Raw genomic sequence first — 17,610 nt, forward strand, 5'->3', positions numbered from 1 at the left:
GGACCGGACAGAATTCAGCTGCTCTGACTGGCTGACCTTTTATCTAAGCCCCATTTTTATCCAGAAAAAAACCTTCCAGTGATTTATCTTTTGCTGCAAACGTCTGAATGCATGTGTCCTTGCGTGTGTAATGTATTCATGATAGACTCGTTCTGCAGAAAGCGGAAGGATGAGCATTTTTGTTATGAATCATCGTTTCTCATCTAAGGCAAAAGGCGATTAGGGCGATGAATCCTTTCCTCTCAGATCCTCCTAGCCTATTACATCTCTAGTTCATTTCAGCATCTTTGGTCCCACAAAATATATGAGATTATGTACCATAGTTTCAAAAACCGATTTCAGGAATCCAAGTCATCGAGAACGTAATACAGGGGTCACCATTTTCCTTAACTCCAGTGGGGAGCCACAGTGTGTGCCAGTTTCTAATCTATCCAAGCACAAATGCACCTGATAAAAACGTACATGGAACCCTACATGAGCACGTAAGAGGAAGGTAGACTTCTTGAAATATCCCTGACACCCACCCAGTCTTTTCCAGACCACAGTCTGGTTGTTCTGACTCAGATAGTGCTCAGACACTGAGTCAGACGCACCTGTCTGGACTACCCATAGCTCTACTGTAAGTGAACCTAATACTGTAACACTGGGAATTACTCGGAACCAACCTGCTGCCCTCTCGCCAACGGTTCCTCCTGCTGGCCTTCTGAGGTATTACAGGAGTGTGGCAGCACTGTATCGAGGCACATACTAAACTTTAAATTACTTTAGACCAGGGACCCCCCCCATCTCAGTCAAACCGGCAGCCCAGGGAGCCCCCCCCTCTCAGTCAAACCGGCAGCCCAGGGAGCCCCCCCCTCTCAGTCAAACCGGCAGCCCAGGGACCCCCTCTCAGTCAAACCGGCAGCCCAGGGACCCCCCTCTCAGTCAAACCGGCAGCCCAGGGACCCCCCCCTCTCAGTCAAACCGGCAGCCCAGGGACCCCCCTCTCAGTCAAACCGGCAGCCCAGGGACCCCCCTCTCAGTCAAACCGGCAGCCCAGGGACCCCCCTCTCAGTCAAACCGGCAGCCCAGGGACCCCCCTCTCAGTCAAACCGGCAGCCCAGGGACCCCCTCTCAGTCAAACCGGCAGCCCAGGGACCCCCTCTCAGTCAAACCGGCAGCCCAGGGACCCCCCTCTCAGTCAAACCGGCAGCCCAGGGACCCCCCTCTCAGTCAAACCGGCAGCCCAGGGACCCCCCTCTCAGTCAAACCGGCAGCCCAGGGACCCCCCCCCTCTCAGTCAAACCGGCAGCCCAGGGACCCCCCCCTCTCAGTCAAACCGGCAGCCCAGGGACCCCCTCTCAGTCAAACCGGCAGCCCAGGGACCCCCTCTCAGTCAAACCGGCAGCCCAGGGACCCCCCTCTCAGTCAAACCGGCAGCCCAGGGACCCCCCTCTCAGTCAAACCGGCAGCCCAGGGACCCCCCTCTCAGTCAAACCGGCAGCCCAGGGACCCCCCTCTCAGTCAAACCGGCAGCCCAGGGACCCCCCTCTCAGTCAAACCGGCAGCCCAGGGACCCCCCTCTCAGTCCCCCCCCCCCCTCTCAGTCAAACCGGCAGCCCAGGGACCCCCTCTCAGTCAAACCGGCAGCCCAGGGAGCCCCATCATACATTAGCAGAAAATACAGATTAACATGTCTTATCATCAGGTGAATTAACATGTCTTATCATCAGGTGAATTAACATGTCTTATCATCAGGTGAATGAAAAATGGCAAGGAGAAGGAATTTATTTAAAAAATGAATAGCTTTGGTAGATCGTTTTTCATTATTTTGACCTCCCCACAATGTTGTTGAAGTAGAAGTGTAAACTCTAACATAGCCTATTAGCTAGAAGGGTAACTCTAAAACACATTTTGGATAAGAGCAGCTGTTTAGCTGGTTAAACAAAGGTTAGTCATGTGATGGCAAATATTAATGTCCAAGTCAAGAAAGTTTACCAGCAGCAATATCACAATAGTAGCCTGTTCGCCTTTTCAGATATTCCAGATAGTGAAATTGGATCGTTCCGTGAATTCGGTGCCTTTTGATATGTGAAAGTGAAAAATTTGATTTCACCAAATGTTTACATTCTGTCATTAAGAGCACATGTTCAACTTTAATAAAATACGTGTTCCCATCGAGGTGAAATACTATAAGTACCAAATAAAGTAAGAGGGTTGAAGATTTAACCTTACATCAGCCATAAATCCCCTTGTGACAGGGGAAATGGAAGCTTGTGTGCAACAGGGAGGGGCAGTTGAATGCAAGCTAAACATAAAAAAATGTCTAGTCTGTTTACCTATAGGTCAAATCAAATTTTATTTGTCACATACACATACATGGTTAGCAGATGTTAATGCGAGTGTAGCGAAATGCTTGTGCTTCTAGTTCCGACCATGCAGTAATATCTAACAAGTAATCTAACAATTTCACAACTACCTTATACACACAGGTGTAAAGGAATGACTAAGAATATGTACATAAAAATATATGAATGAGTGTTGGCTGAACAGCATAGGCAAGATGCAGTAGATGGTATAGAGTACAGTATATACATATGAGATGAGTAATGTCGGGTATGTAAACATTATATAAAGTGGCACTGTTTAAAGTGGCTAGTGATACATTTATTACATACATTTTTTTCATTATTAAAGTGGCTAGAGTTGAGTCAGTATGTTGGCAGCAGCCGCTCAATGTTAGTGATGGCTGTTTAACAGTCTGATGGCCTTGCGATAGAAACTGTTTTTCAGTCATTCGGTCCCCGCTTTGATGCACCTGTACTGACCTCGCCTTCTGGATGATAATGGGGTGAACAGGCAGTGGCTCGGGTGGTTGTTGTCCTTGATGATCTTTTTAGCCTTCCTGTGACATCTGGTGGTGTAGGTGTCCTGGAGGGCAGGTAGTTTGCCCCCGGTGATGCGTTGTGCAGACCTCACTACCCTCTGGGGAGCCTTACGGTTATGGGCGGAGCAGTTGCCGTACCAGGCAGTGATACAGCCCGACAGGATGCTCTCGATTGTGCATCTGTAGAAGTTTGTGTGTTTTTGGTGACAAGACACATTTTTTCAGCCTCCTGAGGTTGAAGAGGCGCTGCTGCACCTTCTTCACCATGCTGTCTGTGTGGGTGGACCATTTCTGCTTGTTCGTGATGTGTATGCCGAGGAACTTAAAATGTTCCACCCTCTCCACTACTGTCCCGTCGATGTGGATAGGGGAGTGCTCCTTCTGCTGTTTCCTGAAGTCCACGATCATCTTTGTATTGTTGACATTGCGTGTGAGGTTATTTTCCTGACACCACACTTTAAGGTAACAGGGTTGACCTTAAAATGAGGTACAGATTTTGAATCACAAGTAAATAATAATCTTCAGAAATGACTTTGTCAAAGCAACAAAATAACTAGGTCTTCACAGTGATGGTGAAAACTTGGAGAAATGTTGGTTAAAACCTTCCTACAAGTCAGAGGTTGCACGGAGGGCATGTCAAAATGCCGAATTTTGGCAATTTAGTAAATCTTTATTCATATAAAACAAAAATATGATTTATTGAATTCTCCATGTGGTTTATATTAAAGGGCACATCATGGAATATAACAGGCTTTTAAAATTCAATATTGGTGCACAATTTATACTTAAAATATCAAAGGGATGCAAAAGACTCATTTCCTGGAACCAGCCAATTTACTCAATATTAGGAGTTGAGAAATAAAGTTGACGTCATTAGATAACAGGAGAATATCTTCTTTCTACTGTAGGTATGTCATTCAATACCTCCAGACCCCCGGTTGAATACCCCTGCTTTAGACCAGTGTTCCTAAAAAGCTGATGTGTGCAGGCTTCAGTCTCAATTGTAACACTATTTTAAACGCCTGATTCAACTAATCCACAATATGAAGTTGGACGTTTCAGTGCTAAGCTGGGACAAAAGCCTGCACACACTGCAGGGCGTCCAGGAGGACCAGAAGTAAAGAACACATTGTACATGTCCATCATATATTTTCTTCCCGTAGAAATTGGACGCGTTTTGTCTCTCGCAGCAGTCTAGTGTTCTACCACTGCTGTGTTCTCTCTGTATGAAAATATTAGCCTTCTGTGAAACTCTCTTCCTTCAAAACATTGCAAAACTGCTTTTCACCTCTACCAAAACATTCTCACCCTCTACTGTGTGTGAACTCTCAAACATGGCCAGCTGTTCTACATTCGAAAAGACCTCTGCGGCTCTCAGCATTATGAACGGACTAGAGCTGCTGTCTGTTGTCATAACACTGTCAATGTCATCTCCACCATGTCATGCCACCTGAATGTGCTGAATAAGCTAACTTCGAGAGGTTAAGTAATGACAGCGTAATGTATGTACGGAAACAGTGCTCTATACGGAGTCTCACAATAACCTACCGTACCATCTCTTAGGACAGCCTCTGCCAATGCAGACTTAGGGTAGGCAAGACACTAATATCATCAAAATCAATATATCATAACATGTTTTTGGGCTAGTTCATTAGTTCTGACCTGATTTAAGTAGAATCCTGAAAAATAATGTAAAAGGTACAGTGTATATTACTAAAACATAAGTTGAAAATTATACTGTTGCTGCTTCCTGTTGTCATGGATTTGGAATTATAGCTGTGTCAAAACACTGTTTTAATGTCAATTCATAATCAATATGCTGCAATAAGTTGTGATCTGTTGAAGACAAATTACACACACGTCACACTTGTGTTCAGATTACTGTATTTTGCAAAATTAGTACCTTTTTAAAAACTGCTCACGCACCAATATTTACCAATCGGTCACTCTAGACTGAAATTGATTAGCTTGTTCTGTAATCAATAGAGCGTGCAAATGAATCACTCGCATCGATATTGTATTACAATCAATGGAACTGGGACAGAGATAGTTTGTGCTCCTTTTAAAAGAAAAACCACAACAAACTTGGGTATACAACATGTAACTGTCGCTAGATGACAACCTGTAGTAGGCTTTTATCAACTAATTTCCTTGTAGGAAAATGTTTATGGTGAATATGGAATAGAGAACGCAACTTTTTGACTGGATAATTTCAACGAATCGCCTCTCCACACGTAGTTCTAAATAGTGACGGGTTGCTTTCGTTTCAGTGATGACTGTCAAATCCGTGTATTAGTTTGTGGCCAGCGACTTTTATACAGAGAGCGCCCTGAATTGTCTGTGCTATTTTTATGTTTAAAAATGACAATGGCGCTAAGTCCTGCGACGGACAGGACTTATGACAAAATCAACAGTACCTAACCAAATATATTAATCTGATTCAAGCAATCCATTTAGTGTTGGCGTGATGACTTTTTATAATAACATCTCCAATCTGAGGAAAAACAGATGTTTAATTCCACTACATTTTGTGGTGAAAATGCAAGCTTGTGTAATGTTTTGTCCACCATATGGAAATGAGTGTAATTGAATATAATTCATTATTCCCATATTTTTATTTGACCTTTTTATTTAACCAGGCAAGTCAGTTGAGAACAAATTCTTATTTACAATAACGGCCTAGGAACAGTGGGTTAACTGCCTTGTCCAGGGGCAGAATGACAAATTTTTACCTTGTCAGCTTGGGGATTCGATCTAGCAACCTTTCGGTTACTAGTCCAATGCTCTAACCACTAGGCTACCCTGCCGCCCCAATATATGATGATAGTAAATGTAGCATATTTACACACGTTTACAATAATGACAGCTTGTCTGGAAAAGAGAGAAGATGAATAACACCTAGTTTTTGCCTTGTGCTTCAAATCTTCTCCTGTCTTTCCAGTCACCGACGAGGACACGGTCAAGAGGTACTACGCCAAGTTTGAGGAGAAGTTCTTTCAGACGTGTGAGAAGGAGCTGGCCAAAATCAACACATTCTACTCTGGTAACTGTGCATGTTGCTCGATTTCATGCACCTGATATAACCAAACCACAGTTTGTTTCTCTACTTAGCTAGCCTATTTCGATGATTGTACAAAAAACCAACCGCACATTCACATTGCATTACTAGCAAACAGTCACATTCTCCTCCACAGGTCTAGGCCGCTAATAGCCCATCTGGTCAGAAGACAAACATGAATCCCTTAGGGACTGAATCTTCCTGCCAAAGACTAATAGTTAGGCAACAGAGACTGAATCAGACTGCCTCTCTCTTACACAATCTCCCTGTCTCTCTTACTCAATCTCCCTCTCTCTCCCCTTCTTCCCATGACCCTTCCTCCCTCTCTCGTCTATCTCCCGCTCTTCTTTCCTCCCCCCTCTCCCTCTCTCAGAAAAGCTAGCCGAGGCCCAGCGCCGTTTCGCCACGCTGCAGAATGAGCTGCAGTCTTCACTGGATGCCCAGCGGGAGAGCAGCATGCAGGGCCTCCGTCGCCGCCGCAAGGCCGTCTTCCACCTGTCCCAGCAGGAGCGCTGCAAACACCGCAACATCAAAGACCTGCAACTGGCCTTTTCAGAGTTCTACCTCAGTCTCATCCTGTTGCAGAACTACCAGGTTAGTAGACACTGCCCCTTAGACACTGCCCCTTAGACACTGCCCCTTAGACACTGCCCCTTAGACACTGCCCCTTAGACACTGCCCCTTAGACACTGCCCCTTAGACACTGCCCCTTAGACACTGCCCCTTAGACACTGCCCCTTAGACACTGCCCCTTAGACACTGCCCCTTAGACACTGCCCCTTAGACACTGCCCCTTAGACACTGCCCTTTAGACACTGCCCTTTAGACACTGCCCCTTAGACACTGCCCCTTAGACACTGCCCCTTAGACACTGCCCCTTAGACACTGCCCCTTAGACACTGCCCCTTTAGACACTGCCCCTTAGACACTGCCCCTTAGACGCTGCCCCTTAGACACTGCCCCATCCTGCTGCATAACTACAAAGTTAGACCCTTGGGCGGTATCCAGATTCTCATATTTTAAAACCGTGCTTCACTCATCCTGGAATTTACGGTATTACCGGCATAGCACACAAGAGGGTGCTAAAAACACAAGAAAAGCCCATTGGGCCTCTATTACCAGAATACTAACAAAAGCAGCACAAACTAATAGTGAAATCACATAGACGCTGTTAGCTAAATGCTAACTTGTGAAAACGAACAAACTAATTGCAAAGACGGGCAAATCCAGCCCATAAAGCTATACAAGCATAGCTAGTAGCTACCAAATGTGACTTTCGGTGAGTGTGGACATTTACAAGCGAATGTGAACGAGAGAAGTTGTGCAAATGAGCCAAGTTGTGATGCATGCTTTTCTGAAGGAAGAGCCGCATGTGTACATGGAGCAGAGGGGAGAAGAAGGGAGGAGACAAAAAAAATGCTAGAAGGAAGCACAGGAAAAAAAATGCCAGCTGTACAGAACTCATCCAGAGCTCTTTGACTTCTGGCAGAAAGCCATTATAAGATTATTATAACATTTAGTAGTGAATTGAATTGTAACTTCATCACCTCATGTGCGCTGCAAAACAGAGACTCGTTGATAGATAGACTGCTATGGACTCACCAGCTCTCGCTTTCTCCCATTGTGCTATTTACAAACAAACACGTGACTGGCATAACTGTTCTGGGGAACTACATACAGCAAGCTTCATAATGTAAGATCATGTGAAACAGGTGATCTGAAGAACTCAATCTGCTTTATCTCCTAACGTATTGCACATGTTGACCCCAGGTATTAAAAAGGTAGCTACAAATAGTCCAACATATTGAAAAAACGTCAAAGAAATAGTTTTGACGGTATCGAAAAACAATCCTTTGGCTTTTTCCAAATACCCCCGGTATACAGTATACCAACCAATCCTAAATCAAATCAAATCAAATGTATTTATATAGCCCTCCGTACATCAGCTGATATCTCAATGTGCTGTACAGAAACCCAGCCTAAAACCCCAAACAGCAAGCAATGCAGGTGTAGAAGCACGGTGGCTAGGAAAAACTCCCTAGAAAGGCCAAAACCTAGGAAGAAACCTAGAGAGGAACCAGGCCATGTGGGGTGGCCAGTCCTCTTCTGGCTGTGCCGGGTGGAGATTATAACAGAACATGGCCAAGATGTTCAAATGTTCATAAATGACCAGCAGGGTCAAATAATAATAAGGCAGAACAGTTGAAACTGGAGCAGCAGCACGGCCAGGTGGACTGGGGACAGCAAGGAGTCATCATGTCAGGTAGTCCTGGGGCATGGTCCTAGGGCTCAGGTCCTCCGAGAGAGAGAAAGAAAGAGAGAATTAGAGAAAGCACAATTAAATTCACACAGTACACCGAATAGGACAGGAGAAGTACTCCAGATATAATAAACTGACCCTAGCCCCCTGACACATAAACTACTGCAACATAAATACTGGAGGCTGAGACAGGAGGGGTGAGGAGACACTGTGGCCCCATCTGAGGACACCCCCGGACAGGGCCAAACAGGAAGGATATAACCCCACCCACTTTGCCAAAGCACAGCCTCCACACCACTAGAGGGATATCTTCAACCACCAACTTACCATCCTGAGACAAGGCTGAGTATAGCCCACAAAGATCTCCGCCATGGCACAAACCAAGGGGGGGTGCCAACCCAGAAAGGATGACCACATCAGTGAATCAACCCACTCAGGTGACGCACCCCTTCCAGAGACGGCATGAGAGAGCCCCAGTAAGCCAGTAGACACTACCCCTAGATACTACCCCCCTATACACTACTTCTGGATACTACCTCAGCCTCATCCTGCTGCAGAACTACGGAGTTAGGTACCAGCTCCTAATCACCAAAGCCTAGACACTACCGCAAACCCTAACCTTGTTGTCCTGTGTCACCTTCTGATCCATTGCAACAAGTTTTCATCCTAAAAATTATCCGGGAGACTCCTATTATAATCCTTCAACTGTTTCTCCCTTCCCCAGAATCTGAACTTCACAGGTTTCCGTAAGATCTTGAAGAAGCATGATAAGATCCTGGAGACGTCGCGGGGAGCCGACTGGCGTGTGGCCCACGTGGAGGTGGCCCCCTTCTACACCTGCAAGAAGATTACCCAGCTCATCTCTGAGACTGAGGTACTGGATTGGACAGCCATTTTGTTCCCCCCTCTTATCAATGAAAAGCATTGGCTAGCAGTAATGTACCATAATAATTTCAGTTTTATTCGCTTATCATCTTGTCCTGAACTTTTAGCTGTGACAATCTCTTCCTTTCCACCGCTCTCTCAGGCCTTGGTAACACAAGAGTTGGAGGGAGGAGACAGACAAAGAGCCATGAAGAGACTACGAGTGCCCCCACTGGGTGCTGCACAGCCTGCTCCGGCGTGGACCACCTTTAGGGTCGGCTTGTACTGTGGCGTCTTCCTCGTCCTCATGGTCACCGTCGTCATCACTGGTACGCCCGTCATCCCTCCCTCCCCATTTCTACGGGCCTAAGTGGTCTAGTTCAGGATTTGACAGCTCTGTTGTTGACGGAAAGCTGACGTTAATGTGTTATTAATGGGTTATTAATCGTTCTGCCCTCTAGCTGCGGTTGTGATAGAGAATGTCAACGTGTGGCCACTGGTGAGGATCTACCGCGGCGGCTTCCTGCTGATCGAGTTCCTCTTCCTGCTGGGCATCAACACGTATGGCTGGCGCCAGGCGGGGGTCAACCATGTGCTCATCTTCGAGCTCAACCCCCGCAACAACCTCTCCCACCAGCACCTCTTTGAGGTGAGAGTTTGGTCCTGTGTGGCTCAGTTGGGAGAGCATGGCGCTTGCAACATCAGGATTTTGGGTTCGATTTCCGGGGCCACTCTTAAGTAAAATGTATGCACTCATAGCTAACTTTGGATAAAAGCGTCTTATGAATGCCGCATATATTAGTCTGGTCCTAGAAGCTTGTTGTTGTTTTTAAAATTGTTTTTATTTTATTTCACCTTTATTTAACCAGGTAGGCTAGTTGAGAACAAGTTCTCATTTGCAACTGCGACCTGGCCAAGATAAAGCATAGCAGTGTGAACAGACAACACAGAGTTACACATGGAGTAAACAATTAACAAGTCAATAACACAGTAGAAAAAAAGGGGGAGTCTATATACAATGTGTGCAAAAGGCATGAGGAGGTAGGCGAATAATTACAATTTTGCAGATTAACACTGGAGTGATAAATGATCAGATGGTCATGTACAGGTAGAGATATTGGTGTGCAAAAGAGCAGAAAAGTTCATAAATAAAAACAGTATGGGGATGAGGTAGGTGAAAATGGGTGGGCTATTTACCGAGAGACTATGTACAGCTGCAGCAATCGGTTAGCTGCTCACATAGCAGATGTTTGAAGTTGGTGAGGGAGATAAAAGTCTCCAACTTCAGCGATTTTTGCAATTCGTTCCAGTCACAGGCAGCAGAGAACTGGAACGAAAGGCGGCCAAATGAGGTGTTGGCTTTAGGGATGATCAGTGAGATACACCTGCTGGAGCGCGTGCTACGGATGGGTGTTGCCATCGTGACCAGTGAACTGAGATAAGGTGGAGATTTACCTAGCATGGACTTGTAGATGACCTGGAGCCAGTGGGTCTGGTGAAGAATATGTAGCGAGGGCCAGCCGACAAGTCGCAGTGGTGGGTGGTATAAGGTGCTTTAGTGACAAAATGGATGGCACTGTGATAAACTGCATCCAGTTTGCTGAGTAGAGTGTTGGAAGCAATTTTGTAGATGACATCGCCGAAGTCGAGGATCGGTAGGATAGTCAGTTTTACTAGGGTAAGTTTGGCGGCGTGAGTGAAGGAGGCTTTGTTGCGGAATAGAAAGCCCACTCTTGATTTGATTTTCCATTGGAGATGTTTGATATGAGTCTGGAAGGAGAGTTTACAGTCTAGCCAGACACCTAGGTACTTATAGATGTCCACATATTCAAGGTCGGAACCATCCAGGGTGGTGATGCTGGTCAGGCGTGCGGGTGCAGGCAGCGAACGGTTGAAAAGCATGCATTTGGTTTTACTAGCGTTTAAGAGCAGTTGGAGGCCACGGAAGGAGTGTTGTATGGCATTGAAGCTCGTTTGGAGGCTAGATAGCACAGTGTCCAAGGACGGGCCGGAAGTATATAGAATGGTGTCGTCTGCGTAGAGATGGATCAGGGAATCGCCCGCAGCAAGAGCAACATCATTGATATATACAGAGAAAAGAGTCTGCCCGAGAATTGAACCCTGTGGCACCCCCATAGAGACTGCCAGAGGACCGGACAGCATGCCCTCTGATTTGACACACTGAACTCTGTCTGCAAAGTAATTGGTGAACCAGACAAGGCAGTCATCCGAAAAACCGAGGCTACTGAGTCTGCCGATAAGAATATGGTGATTGACAGAGTCGAAAGCCTTGGCAAGGTCGATGAAGACGGCTGCACAGTACTGTCTTTTATCGATGGCGGTTATGATATCGTTTAGTACCTTGAGCGTGGCTGAGGTGCACCCGTTGTGGTACACTGGTTGAGTTTTAGTCATATCGTTCTGATTATTACTTATCGTTCATATTATGTATGTGGCTTTTTATGGTCACATTTAGTGTAGTGTTACTGAATCTAGCTTTAGTATCAAGTCATTTGCTTGAATTCTCTCCCTCTCTGTCTCAAAATTGAAACTAGCTTTATTGGCATGAAAGGAGCAAATCAGCTGTTGCCAAAGCAATAAGCAGTAGAATGGAATGACACGAATAGATGGCGTTTTCAATCAAATCACCAGTTAACCTGCCTTTCCCCTCCCTCCTCTCCTCCACGTAGATTGCTGGTTTCCTGGGGGTGCTGTGGTGTGTGAGCATCCTGTCCTGTCTGTTCTCCAAGTCCATCCTGGTGCCCATGCAGGCCAACCCGCTGGTCCTCTACGGCTTCTTCTTCCTCTTCCTCATCAACCCCTTCAAGACCCTCTACTACAAGTCACGCTTCTGGCTCCTCAAACTGCTGGTGAGACCCTCAGAATGCCGAAGAAGTGCACTGTCAAATGTTATATGGCCGCAGAACATGTCTGAACATGTGCCTGTCATAATGACAGGGGATAGGGGGAAAATATAGACATTTTATGTTGCCAAATGCTCTGTCTTTGTTGTCCTATGCATCCTTAGTCAGTAATATGTATCTATATATATATATCTTTCTCTCACACGATCTCTCTTCCCTCTCTCCATTCCCCACCTCTCTACCTTTCTCCCTATCCCTCCCTCTCCTCCAGTTCCGTGTGGTGACAGCCCCGTTCCACAGGGTAGAGTTTGCAGACTTCTGGCTGGCCGACCAGCTCAACTCTCTAGGGGTGGTTCTGATGGACCTGGAGTACCTCATCTGTTTCTACAGCTTTGAGCTCGACTGGAAGCAACAAGACGGGCTACTGCGCGACAGTAAGCAACGGACACACACACACACACAATAACACACTCCAAGCTCTATGGACAATAAGCTTGTTAGTTTGACTATCAATCAGTCAGCACAACAATCAGAGCTTTTCTCATTTCTGGTGGCTACTTTCATTTCTCTCTTCCTCTCCTTTATCCCCGTCTCCTCTCTCTGTATCTCTCTCTTTCTCACTCTGTCATCACAACACGCAGCCTTATCCAAGCATACAAATCTCAGTCAAAACAAGCCCACACTAAACATACCCTCAAGACTTTTGTCCAAACAAAGTGAACTCGAGTCCAAACAAACATAACCAAGTCCACAGACGGCTCACTCCAAACACTATCCAGTCCAAATAAACATACACACCCACCTAGCCTTGTTCAAGCACATTTTATCCCGTTGATGTTATTTGCATGGGTGTTGCGTGTTGGAGTCAACTCCCATGTAAAACTCATGAGTATATTAAATTCCTGTAAATAAATTCTATGTCCGACCCAACAGACAGGAATTTAAATGGAATGTATTTGGCAGATTTGATTGGTTGACTGATAATGTGCTTTGTGATAGGTGCTGGTGTTTGTCACTCCTACTCGTATGACTGAATTTTATAGGTTAATTCCTAATCGATGTGTATTCTGATAGGTGGAGGCGTGTGTCACTCCTACTCGTATAACTGAATTTTATTGTTTAATTCCTAATCGCTGTGTATTCTGATAGGTGGAGGCGTGTGTCACTCCTACTCGTATGGCGTGCGGGCAGTGATCCAGTGTCTGCCGGCCTGGTTCCGCTTTGTGCAGTGCCTGCGGCGTTACCGCGACTCCAAACGGGCCTTCCCACACTTGGTCAACGCAGGGAAATACTCCACCACCTTCTTCGTGGTCACCTTCGCTGCCCTCTACAGCACCCACAAAGGTATGGAGAGAATGTTTATAGTCATCTTAGACTGGGATCTAAATTACATATCGTAAGGACAGAACTGTTTTGGGCCACTACACCGGTTGACATGCATATACCAGTGATTCTCATAACAGGAGAGAGGATCAACCATCAATGGAACAACAAACAAGGAGAGATTAGTACAGTAATGGTATTTGTAGTTCATAAGTATGCACTACGTACCAAATGCTTGAATCATTGATTGAGTGGGTGCTTTGTTGATTTGATCAGTGATTTTGAGTGATTGAATATGACCCTTGACCCCTATGCCTCTCCCCTCCTAGCTGAGCGTCATGATGACACCCAGATCTTCTTCTACCTGCTGATCGGCTGTTCATTAGTCAGTTCCTGTTACACCCTGGTGTGGGACCTGAAGATGGACTGGGGCCTGTTTGACCGCAATGCAGGAGATAACACCATACTCAGAGAGGAGATCGTCTACCCACAGAAAGTTAGTGTGCACCTCTTGGTCATAATGACCAAAATGACAAATATAAGTTGGGTAGAGGTAATCGTCCAAATACAGAAACACACACACACACACACACCCACACAGTTCGGGAAAAGCATATGCCTCAAAGAGGAACAGAGAGGATGTAGGGCTGGTCGATATGTAACTCATTTGAATGTATGTTTCTGTGCAATATTTCAAATGCCTGTATCGCAAGAATCACGTTTTTTTTTTTGTTCTCATGAGCGTTTATGTCCGATTGTTCTCGTGTTGTCTTTTTGGTCTCGTCTCCTTCGTTCCTTCTCTGCTCTGAGCACCTTTCCATTTACACCAACGATCGGAGTATAATGACCAGATGCTCATGTCTCCGCCCTAACAATGGGAGTTGTGCCAAAGACGCATAGGTAGTCAACAAGCTTAGGCCCGAAATAAGCCCATAGAAACGCATTGGGCTAATTTGTGAAACCTCTCGCTTTCGCCTGTTCCTCTGTTTACACTCACACACAAAGCCCCTGACACTCGCACAACAAAGATGAGAGATCACGTCTTCCTCTCTGACAAGCGGTTTCAACCTGCTATTTGCATTTGAGGTTTGGTCCAACAGAATGGGTCATATGGACACCAACACATTGAGACATTATTTTACTGTAACAGAGGACAAGTTAACCTTTCTAATCATACCCTCAACTGCTCAAAGTTCACACAGAGCAGACAGTACTAAAACAGGAGTATCAATGAACGTTGATTCTGGACAATTCATTCTGTGTCGCGCACGGCATTGCAGTACCGCTAGCAGCATTTTGGCCACCAACTGTTATACTAGTTGTCTAATTAAGCAATAAGGCATGAGGAGGTGTGGTATATGGCCAATATGCCATGGCTATGGGCTGTTCTTAGGCACGCTGCATCGCGGAGTGCCTGGACACAGCCCTTAGCCGTGGTATATTGGCCATATACCACAAACTCCAGAAGTGCTTTTTTGCTATTATAAACTGGTTACCAATGTAATTAGAGCAGTAAAAATACATTTTGTCATACCCGTGGTATACGGTCTGATATACCACTGCTGTCAGCCAGTCAGCATTAAGGGCTCAAACCACCCAGTTTAGAATCTGTGTTTTATAAATGTGCAATAAACATAAAACACAATTTATATAAGGAATTGGCAACTCGATCTCATTCTGAGAAAGAAGGTAGGCCAGTTGATTTCAACATCTGAACAAAGTGGACAGGCTAGCCTGCTGTTCAAACAGTTGGAGAAGGACAGAATGGTGTGTTCATAACAATTCAACTGTTCTGCCTTGTTAACTAGCAAATAGATCCTTGAAACATAAAGATTAGTGATTATTGCAACAACAACAAACAAAAAAGGTTAAACTATTTTGATCAACTAATTAAATAATTAGTTGGTTTAATGGTTGTGGAAGGCCTAGGTGTAATTTCACAAGCCCTGAATTCATTTAGATTATTGTTGACTGTTTGAAATGCAGTGTATTTGACCTTTTAATTGTACAACAAAGCTTATTTAGAAATGTATGTCGTAAATAGTCCAGAAGGTAGGGAAAAAAATTGAAATGGAGAATGACTTTTAGGCCATAACACCCAGCCATAAGACGATGTCTGCTAATGTAATAAATCATTGTTAAAATATTTTCAGGCCAACTGTTTTTCTGTAATGTCAGAAGATATGTGATGATAATACATGGGTGTGTGTGTTTGTTCAGGCCTACTACTACTGTGCCATACTGGAGGATGTGCTGCTGCGTTTTGCCTGGACAATACCCCTCTCCCTGAGCACCGCCAGTGCACCGTCAGCTGCAGACATTGTGGCTACCATCCTAGCCCCTCTGGAGGTCTTCAGGTGAGATTACATTATCTGAAGATTCACAGGTGATCATTTAACCACTAAATACCTCCCTCAATGGTATTTCATACATGAAATGAATGTGAAACACCTCAACATTTCACTTGATTCTCTTCCGCTCCACTGCAGGCGTTTTGTGTGGAACTTCTTCCGCCTGGAGAACGAGCACCTGAATAACTGTGGCGAGTTCCGTGCCGTGAGGGACATCTCAGTGGCTCCGCTGAACGCTGACGACCAGACGCTGCTGGAGCAGATGATGGACCAGGAGGACGGAGTCCGGAACCGCTTGGGCAAGAAGAACTGGAAACGCTCCTACAGCATTTCCCTGAGACGGCCACGCCTCGCTTCCCAGTAAGGTTATACAATTGCTCCACATACATATAATGACATGCCTGCATGCATACACACAAAGCTGCAGCGTGTCCCTGAGACAACCGCGCCTCGCTTCCCAGTATGGTAATAATGTATGGCTGTGTTCTCCTCTACTAAACTTCCTCTCCTCAGGACCAAGACCCGGGACACCAAAGTTCTCATGGAGGACACAGACGATGACACCTGACATCAGGCCAGACCCATTGCATCCATAGCATGGGTTCAGAACCTCTTTAAAGGACCACGTCCCTCCTAGGGGCATACACCCCCTCCTCCCCCATCAATCAGTCGATCAATCATTTGATGACCCGCCCCCTCATCAGTCCATCACAGAGCTGCCTATCTGCGTCAACACACAGAGTACAAAGACTTGAATATAGGCGTATACAGAGGATAACAATTGGAGACAAATACAAATACCACACACACCTTGGAACAACTACTTTTAAGCCACTTTGTTTTGTTACGTTCATGGACCATTTAGTGCTGAGTTGACGTCACCTGTTTTTTATATTTCATGGGGCATAGACAAAACACCAAGACTGTGTAAATGTTGATGTAAATATCAGGAAGAACAAACGGGGAATGGACTGTTGATTTCAAGATGGCTAATCAGAAATGATGTAATCTAAAAAAAAAAAGACTGAGAGCGTTGGACTCTGAACAGTGATCAGACACTCCTCTGCAATCAGTCTGGTCCAAGACTTTCTTATGACCTTTTTTGATGAACATGATGATGACGATTACTGTATTGATGTGGCTGTCTTTTCCATGTGTGATAAGTTCTTCCACGAATACCTTGGTTTTTATTTTATTTTGTTTAATTAAATTGCTATTTATGTGAGGGGAAAGATGCCTAAAACATTTGGTAGTGAAATGGGGGAGGTTCTGATTTGAAATGGCTGCTAAAGTGTCTGCCTAATGTTGCCCAAAAATAACTGTTCCAAGAACTTGTTCTAATGGTTCAGTATGGGTCGGTCTGAATATAAGTCTGATCAGTGCTTCAGGGCATTTCATCCTTTAAAATGACATTATGTTCAAAAACCCTCAGGAGGCTCTGATTGGACAATTCTCTTAAAACAAGCCCACCCCTTCCCGGTCTTCAGAACCTTTATAGGGAGGGGGCCTCCCATCATTGGGGAACATCCCCCCCCATGTCTATTTCTATGGGCAAAAGCACATTCCATGACAAAAACTGTTCACACCCCCTTTTGTTGGCTGAGAGGATTTTGCAGCTTATTTCTTGTAATTCTATACATTCTGCCATTGGGCGAAGATTTTTTTTGGGCCATTTTTAAGCTAATTTTCTGCAGTTCTACATATTTTGCGTGTTCATGTGATATCTGAGTGACTCAAACATCCAAAATCAATGGGCTAAATGACCTACCTAAAAAAACGTTAGCTGACATGGACTAGTTGATCTGGACATTTCTGACAAGTTATAAATAGCTCTCTGAGGTCTGCAATGACGAGGAAAACGGATGATGCACTACCCAATTTCAAAATTGCACCTTGTGCATTCAAGAGTAATTTGAAAGCCAGACAGTCCCCCCCCCCCCCCCCCCCGACCCCACAGTTTGGGAACCACTGGTCTAAGGTACAACATTTTTAGATAGACGTTAGAGCGTAAATGTAAGAACTTT

General features: G+C 45.2%; 1 protein-coding gene across 1 annotated transcript in view; it reads left to right on the forward strand.

The window, feature by feature from the left end:
• LOC124009271 (xenotropic and polytropic retrovirus receptor 1 homolog) overlaps window positions 1–16,924 on the forward strand; it is a 33,453-nt gene extending 16,529 nt beyond the window's left edge. The window contains exons 3-14 of the mRNA XM_046320897.1: window positions 5,808–5,909; window positions 6,298–6,518; window positions 8,909–9,058; window positions 9,212–9,377; window positions 9,510–9,697; window positions 11,739–11,918; window positions 12,184–12,346; window positions 13,062–13,256; window positions 13,565–13,731; window positions 15,456–15,592; window positions 15,725–15,946; window positions 16,100–16,924. Coding sequence (XP_046176853.1) covers window positions 5,808–5,909; window positions 6,298–6,518; window positions 8,909–9,058; window positions 9,212–9,377; window positions 9,510–9,697; window positions 11,739–11,918; window positions 12,184–12,346; window positions 13,062–13,256; window positions 13,565–13,731; window positions 15,456–15,592; window positions 15,725–15,946; window positions 16,100–16,154 — 1,946 coding nt within the window. The 3' untranslated portion in view covers window positions 16,155–16,924. The remainder of the gene's footprint in view (window positions 1–5,807; window positions 5,910–6,297; window positions 6,519–8,908; window positions 9,059–9,211; window positions 9,378–9,509; window positions 9,698–11,738; window positions 11,919–12,183; window positions 12,347–13,061; window positions 13,257–13,564; window positions 13,732–15,455; window positions 15,593–15,724; window positions 15,947–16,099) is intronic.
• Window positions 16,925–17,610: the final 686 nt, after the last annotated feature.

The sequence above is a fragment of the Oncorhynchus gorbuscha genome, linkage group LG22 (genome assembly GCF_021184085.1).
Source record: "Oncorhynchus gorbuscha isolate QuinsamMale2020 ecotype Even-year linkage group LG22, OgorEven_v1.0, whole genome shotgun sequence".
NCBI classification, from domain to species: Eukaryota; Metazoa; Chordata; class Actinopteri; order Salmoniformes; family Salmonidae; genus Oncorhynchus; species Oncorhynchus gorbuscha.